Source organism: Pangasianodon hypophthalmus, chromosome 8 (genome assembly GCF_027358585.1).
Source record: "Pangasianodon hypophthalmus isolate fPanHyp1 chromosome 8, fPanHyp1.pri, whole genome shotgun sequence".
NCBI lineage: Eukaryota > Metazoa > Chordata > Actinopteri > Siluriformes > Pangasiidae > Pangasianodon > Pangasianodon hypophthalmus.
In genome coordinates, this window is record NC_069717.1 from 27,940,984 (window position 1) to 27,948,483 (window position 7,500).

Genomic DNA, 7,500 nt, shown 5'->3' on the forward strand with positions numbered 1-7,500 from the left:
CCTTTCCTCCGCCCACTCCGCCTGCTACAGGGTCAAAGGTCAAAGGTTACTCCCAGCATGGCTTCACAACCTTGTGCTCTCCTACATAAACCTTATGAGCAGGTGACTTAGGTGAGACAGGACTTAGCACCTAGGGCTAGACAATACGATATAATATTGATATAAATCATGCTGCAATACACTTTTCTAAGATATCGTCAGTATCGGGATCTTTTTTAAAAAAAATATTCTGAATTTTTGTTTTTAAATAACAGTTATAAAGTTTAATTGCAAGCAGCTGATTTGATGATAAAATTATATACAAGATTTTTTTATAGATTGTTAAATGGGTTATTTTTAAACAAATATTTTAAATAAAACAATATATATTTATAAATAAATTATTATTTTATTATGCTATTATTATTATAAAAATAAACAAATTTTTCTATTATTTTTCAGCATGTACCAGTTTTTCTCTGTGCGTCTCTTTCTCCTCCAGCTGCTCCTCTAAACTCCTCAGCCTCTCAGCGGATTCGCTCAGCCTCTTCTCCAGATCAGCTATCTGAGCCCCACACACACACACACACACACACACACACACACACACACACACACACACACACACACAGGGTCACGACACGAACGCTGAGAAAACTCTCAGGACAATGTGCAGTGGAGATCTCTCACCTGTGCGTCCGTCCTCTCCCTGTAGGACCTGGACGAGTCGTCTTTGTGTCTCAGCAGCGTCTGGAGCTCGGAGACGTTAGTGTTCAGCTTGGAAACCTGACCCACACCCAGGAATATGACGTTACACACACAGACAGCATTATCCGAAATGTCATTTCATAGAGGTGTTGGAGGTGTTGGAGGTGTACCTGTGCCTCCAGCGAGCTCACTGCTGTCGTGTGATTGGTTCGTTCCTCCAGGAGCTCTCCTCTGGCCTCCTCTAACCTCTGCTCCAGTAACGATTTCTACACACAATACACACAGACTGATTAGTTCTCCACTGAGCACATGTGTGTGTGTGTGTGTGTGTGTGTGTGTGTGTGTGTGTGTGTGTTTAGTCCTCCTCACCTCCTTGAGCAGCTCCTGTAGATGTTCGTCCTGGGACAGGTTGGCCTCCAGCCTGCGCTCCAGAGAGAGAGCTTTCTCCTGCAGGTCGGCCAACAGCCGCTCTCGCTCCTCCTCCGTCACAGCAGCCTGACCAATCACACGCCGGAGTCACATTCATAACAGTCACGTGAACGCATTTAAAAAAAAAAAACATTAATTATTTTAAATATAATGTGGAAAGCAGATGATGAGAACTAGGGCTGAGAAATACAATCTCCATAACGTGATCAATTATCTCACAATACACTTTTCTGAGATATCACGGATAACGTGATATCCTTTTATTAATTTTTTAAAAATATTTTTTTCAAATTAGTTTTTGTACTAAATTTTTTTTTGTTTTCAACAGATATTTAAAAACATTTTCTCAGTTTAACTGTTAAATAAATGTTCATTTTATTTGTATTAATTTCATTTTTAAAATATTTCCAGAGACATTAAATATTTTTCTTTTACTCAATGCTCCTGTTTTGCTGGCTGTTTGTTAGAAAACGTATATATTGTGATTAGAGATGGAACGATATCACGTTTTCTTTTCCGATAGCGAAACCTTGAGCATCGGCCGACACTGAGACCATTCCGATATCGTTTTGTTTAAAAATTATTAAACTACAAAATTACACACATTGTAACTATAATAAATATAAAAGTATAACTACAACAAAATCAAATGCAACTCCAATCTTTGCCGTTTGTTACAAGATCCGATTTGTCCGATAGGTTTTCTCCGATATCTATATTTTTTGCCTGATATCGATACTGGGTATCGGAGCTATGATATTTTCGTCATATCGCTCAGCCCTAACGAGAACACACCTTGCCCTTGTGCTGCTCGTGCCGCAGTTTCAGCTCGTCGTGTTCAGACTGTAGAGACTCCATGGACTTCTGTAAAGATCTCGTCTCACTCTGAGCCTGGAAAATAATCACATTGCGATGAGAGCAAGTTCAAACGAGCTGAATGGAAAAAAAATCGGATTATTTTTGTTATTCCAAGGTGTCTTTCAAACATGTAAACACTTTATTTTCACATACCGTCCATGTTTTTATTATTATTATTATTATTACTACTAAATTTGATAGGTATATGGGTCTTCTTAAGGCAAATGAATTTCACAATGACATCCATTAACTCCGCCCAACAGGAAGTCGGCCATTTTTGATTTTGTGCGTTTTGCCACGTTCCAAACGTTTAAATACTCTTCATAGGGGATTCATCAGATTCAAGCAAAATGTCGTCAGGATGATGTCGAGATGCCCGCGATGCTAAACTGCGAAGAAATTTTTGATATCTTTATCGGTGTTGCCACGGCGAGGCAATCAGTTAACATATAACACCGCGCAAACAGGAAGTGTGGAGTAATTCCACTGTACATCATGCAACGTACATCATAGCGCCATTATACACTGCACGGCCAAAAAAAAAGTCGCTGTTTAGATTTTAATAGGCAAATACATAAGAGTCTATGAATGGATCATTATTAAGAGTGATTATAATGTTTCTAGCATGTTATATGTTTGGCAACAGTTCTTTTAATCTTAAAAGATGAAGTGTGTCGCTCTTTAGTTCTTTAATAACCATGTAGAAAGACGTATCATAGCCATATTCCAGGATTCCACTGCCAAGATTCATCAGGGGTAAAATAGTGAAAGAATGGCTCAGAGAGCATAAAGAATCATTTTCACACATGAATTGGCACCTCTGAGTCCTGACCTTAACCTCAGTGAAAGTCTTTGGGATGTGCTGGAGGAGACTTTAAAACAGTGCTCATCTCTTGCGTTGTCAGTACAAGATCTTGACCAAAAACTGATGCACCTCTTGATGGAAATAACATCACAACATTTATTTCCATCAAGCGGTGCATCGGTTTTTGGTCAAGAAACCTGTTTACCTTCTGGAAATCCTCGGAGACTTGTCGGATGAGCTGCTGCAGCTCTTCTTCTCTGGCCTCCAGTTCGGAGATCCTCCTCTCAGCCTCCTCCTTCTCAGTCAGCAGCTTGTCTCTGTAAACGCACGTTACAGTTACACTCTCAGGGTTTCACACGCTAGCGAGTCGGAACTGTTACACTTCTCTCGATATGATGTACAGAGTTGTTTTTTTTCCCCCATGTTTTTGTTCAGGTGTGATCTTTCTGCTGTTATTATCCCACATGCTTTATAACAAAAAAAAAATTACATTTTTATGAGACAAGTCAGTGATCAGGACAGGATAAACACCTAAAATAAATAAATAAATAAATAAATAAATAAAATCAAATCATCTTTAAATGTCTTTTTATTACTAGAAATTGCATCTCATTTGAATTTTGGCTTTTTTTCCCCCCCCCTCTAAATAGCACATCGTCCATGTTTAGGAATACTACACGTAAAAAAGGATAAAACATCTTCCTGTGTGTTTATAAAGATAAATCGGTGATGTTTAGGTCTAAAGTTTTAAATGCTGATGACTAAAATCTGAGAAAATTATTTCTGAACAAAATTTAGCAATATCCTTGACAAAATATAAGCAGATAAGAATTCTTGTATATTGATTTTAAAGGTAAAAGTAACTAACTTTTAAAAAAAAATTAAAAAAAAAATGCTTAAGTGTTCATTCAGTCCAGAACAAATCATATATTTTTTTAAATTTAGCATTTGTTGTGGAATATTTGTAAAGCTATTGACTGCAGGAGAAATCAGGATAATTATTTAAAAATTACAGCAAAAGTGATTTGGAGGTGATTTAGATCTTATATGTTCCTTAAAAAAAAGTCTATACATGAAGGGGTTAAACTGCAGGTTAAAGATGACACAAGAGTTCAAGGAAGTGTTTTAGTCTAAACCTAGGAGTAGTTTTAGTCCTTCTGAGCAATAAGATAAAAAATAAAAGCTAGTTTCCACGGCGCTAATAAGTCACAGGTAATTAAAGTGACACCGTTGCTGCGCAGTAGGTACCTGTGAGCTCGTAGCTGTGCGTTGATGCTGCGGGTTTCCTCGTGCTCCTCCCCGAGCTCGTACAGTTTATCCTGAGTGTGAGCCAGCGTGATACGGGCCACGTTCAGCTCCTCTCCTCTCAGCTTCAGCTCTCGCTCCCTCTGACTCAGCTGCTCCTCCTTACGCAACAGCTACAGCAGAAACACACACACACACACACACACTCAGTGTCGCATTACACACGGGTGTATGTATCAGGTCACGTGACGAGGACAAGGATCGCACAAGGACGTCTGACCATGTGCTTGACTTTGGCTAGTTCCTGCATTTGGAAGCCCTCGAGCTCATCCAGCTCGTCTCTCTTCTGGAACAGACTCAGACTCTGATCCAGACGAGCTGTTAATGCAGACTTCTCCTGAAACACACACACACACACACACACACACTATCAACACAATGCCTTAACATACTGACTATTCTGTGGAATAACAGCAAAACTGCACACGTACATAAACAAGTAAATAAGCAAGCAAGTAAATAAGTAAGCGAGAGCTTAAGTAAGTAAATATGAAAGTAAGCAAATCAGTAATTAAATAAAAAAGTAAGTGTGTAAGAATGTAAGCATGCAAGCAAGAGATTGAGTACGCAAGTAAGTAAATAAGTATTTAAGTAAATATGTAAGCAAGCAAACAAACATGCAAGCGAGTATGTAAGAAAGTAAGCAAGCAAGTAACTAAATAAATAACAAAGGAAGTAAGCAAGTAGGTATGTAAGCAAGACAGCATTGAAGTAAGCAAGTAAATAAGTAAATAAGAAAGCAAATAAACAAATAAGCAAATAAATAAGAAAGGAAATAAGTAATTAAATAAGTAAACAAGCAAGTAAGAATATAAGTTTGTAAGTAAGCAAGTGAATAAGCAAGAAAGCAAGTCACTTACTTACATGCTTAAGTAAGCATGTAAGTAAGTAAGCAAGTAAATATCTTTATAAATAAGTATGTAAGCAAGCACATAAGTAAGCAAGTGATTAAGTAAGTATGTAAGAAAGTCAGCAAATATGTAAGTAAACAAGTAAGTATATAAGTATATAAGCAAACAAGCAAGGAAGTAAGTACTAAGTGAATAAATAAATAAGCAAGTAAGTTACTAAAAAACTTAGTAAGCAGGTAAACAGGTAATTAAGTAAGCAAGCACTTAAGTAGGCAAGTAAGTAAGTAAACATGCAAGTGAGGACTAAAGTAAGTAAGTAAGCAAGTAAGTAAGTAAGTAAGCACAGAGTTTAGCTTTAACACAAATCCATAAAAACAAACAATCAAAAAGCGTGTCTTCCTGCATCACACAATCCGAGAGCCATTGATAACGTGTTCTACCTTCTCCAAAGCGGCCATCTTCTCCATCCACTCCTACAGAAACACACACACACACACACACACACACACACACACACACAAAACAAAGTTAGTCCAGGTCTAGTTCACGCAGGAATGTTTTTAAATTCGAGTCAGATTATTTTCATCCACCTGATCCTTCTTCTCCAGCGCTAAGGCCATGCCTTCTGCCATCTTGGCTCTGTTGGCCTGGAAGCTTTCATTCTGCTCCTGCAGCTTCCGCATAGACGCTGAAGGGAAAAAAGACAGGACACAAAATCTAGCAAAAAAAACGTGACACTGAATAGGGTTAAGACAAAGAAAAGGAAAATTAAGAGGCATTTAGAGATTAGATGCTGCCACGAAGGAAAATGTTAGCGAGAAAGACGACAAAAGTTTTGTGGCTTATGGTAATAAAGTAAAAGTTGATGATTAAGGATAGAGGGAACTAGATCACACGTCTGTTTCTGGTAAACGTTAATAAAGTTAAAAGCAGCAGGACTGACCCCAGATCAGGGGAGAGGAAGAGAGGGGGGTGAGGCATGAACACAAATGCACAGGAGAGTAAATGAGCGACGGATGGATGGACGGATAGAGGGATGGAGGGAGGAAAAGAACAGGTACGTACAATCCTGATGCTTCTCTAATGCAATCTCAAGCTTCTCCTTCGTCTTCTGCATTAGCCGAAGCTGTTCAGCGTAGTCTAGGGTCGGGGGGTGAGGGGTGAGGCGTCAACACACACACACACACAAACACACACACACACACACAGAGGACGCAGGGAGAAGGGAGAAGGGAGGAGAGGATGTGGGTCCACAGGTAGGAAGGAAGGGAAGGAGGGAGGACAAAAAAAAAACAGAGGGAGAAAACAAAAGGATAAATGGTTGAGTAAAGTAAATGGAGGGAGAATCAGAATGAGATTGAGATGAGGAAAAAAACCCTCGTTTTTATCGATCTACGATTATATTCCTAACCAAATCTCTTTTCCTAAAAGATAAAAAAAACGGAAATCACGGCGATCACAAAGCTCCGCGCTCTCTTATGAAAGTCATCCGATTAGGAAAATGAAACATTTCTTCATTTCAGAACAATTTTTTACAAGTGACCATCGACACCAACCAATCAGAAGCAGTTCCAGTATCTCCCCTGGAATAAACAACTCTAGATAATGACACTCGTTATAATGAACTTATAAAGCATCTTTGTCTTCAGAGACAGATTCTGCATGACCGGCTTCATACTTTACACCTGAACCGTGACGTTTGCTTTTCTCTGTTTTAACACACAGGAAATAACTTCTAAAAATACTATCACACAGCCAGAATGCAAATAAGTAAATTAGAAAGCAAATGAGTAAGTAAGCAAGAGCTTAAGTTAGCAAGTAAGTAAGTAAGCAAGAGCTTGAGCAAGAAAGTAAGTAAGTAAATAAGTATGTAAACGAGTGAGTCAGTCGGTTAGTAAATATAAAAAGTAAGTGTGTATGTAAGTATGTAAGCATACAAGCAAATAAACAAGAACTTAAGTAAACAAGTATTTAAGTAAGTAAGTAAATAAGTATTTCTGTAAGTATGCAAGCATGAAAGCAAGCAAGTGAGTGAATAAGCATGTTAAAAAATCAGCAAGTATGTAAAAAGTAAAAAAAAGTAAGCATATAAGTAGATATATAAGAAAGCAAGTTTTAACAGAGAGGAAATAACAAAAAGTACGCTTCTAAACATAATAATGCATCACCAGAACGTCATAAGCTTCCAGAGTAACAGATTTCAGAAAAAAAAACCAAATAACAGACAAGAATGAGCCAAGATCTGATTTAAAAAAATGAGGTGCTGAAATAGAGATAATATATATTTTTATTATGTTTTCATAAACTTTTAGACAGAAGGATAAAATCGAGATTACGATTATCAAATGAAAAATATTGAGGCTCATACACAAGGTGGAATCTGTGAAATATGATGCCTGCAAAACACAACCGCTTAATGGAGTTAGACGTAACGATATTCTTCCAATCAGGAGACTCTAATTCATTTGATCTGATGTTAAAGGTGTATTACGTAAGATTAGTCCAATATTTTTGAATAATCTACGTATCATCAAGGTTATTTGTACAAGTAAGGATTAAAAAAAC

General features: G+C 37.7%; 1 protein-coding gene across 2 annotated transcripts in view; it reads right to left on the reverse strand.

Annotated features, from left to right (window-relative positions):
• Positions 1-7,500, reverse strand: part of golga1 (golgin A1) — a 21,076-nt gene that overhangs the window by 9,426 nt on the left and 4,150 nt on the right. Inside the window, exons 4-15 of one of the 2 annotated variants that reach the window (XM_034306718.2) lie at positions 6,001-6,075; positions 5,526-5,623; positions 5,376-5,408; positions 4,305-4,421; positions 4,028-4,197; positions 2,985-3,096; positions 1,912-2,007; positions 1,057-1,182; positions 858-953; positions 670-765; positions 449-544; positions 1-24 (exon numbers count right to left, since the gene is read on the reverse strand). The exon at positions 1-24 is cut by the window's left edge and continues 129 nt beyond it. In XM_034306718.2, coding sequence (XP_034162609.2) covers positions 1-24; positions 449-544; positions 670-765; positions 858-953; positions 1,057-1,182; positions 1,912-2,007; positions 2,985-3,096; positions 4,028-4,197; positions 4,305-4,421; positions 5,376-5,408; positions 5,526-5,623; positions 6,001-6,075 — 1,139 coding nt within the window. The remainder of the gene's footprint in view (positions 25-448; positions 545-669; positions 766-857; positions 954-1,056; positions 1,183-1,911; positions 2,008-2,984; positions 3,097-4,027; positions 4,198-4,304; positions 4,422-5,375; positions 5,409-5,525; positions 5,624-6,000; positions 6,076-7,500) is intronic. The other variant, XM_034306719.2, reaches the window with a different exon arrangement.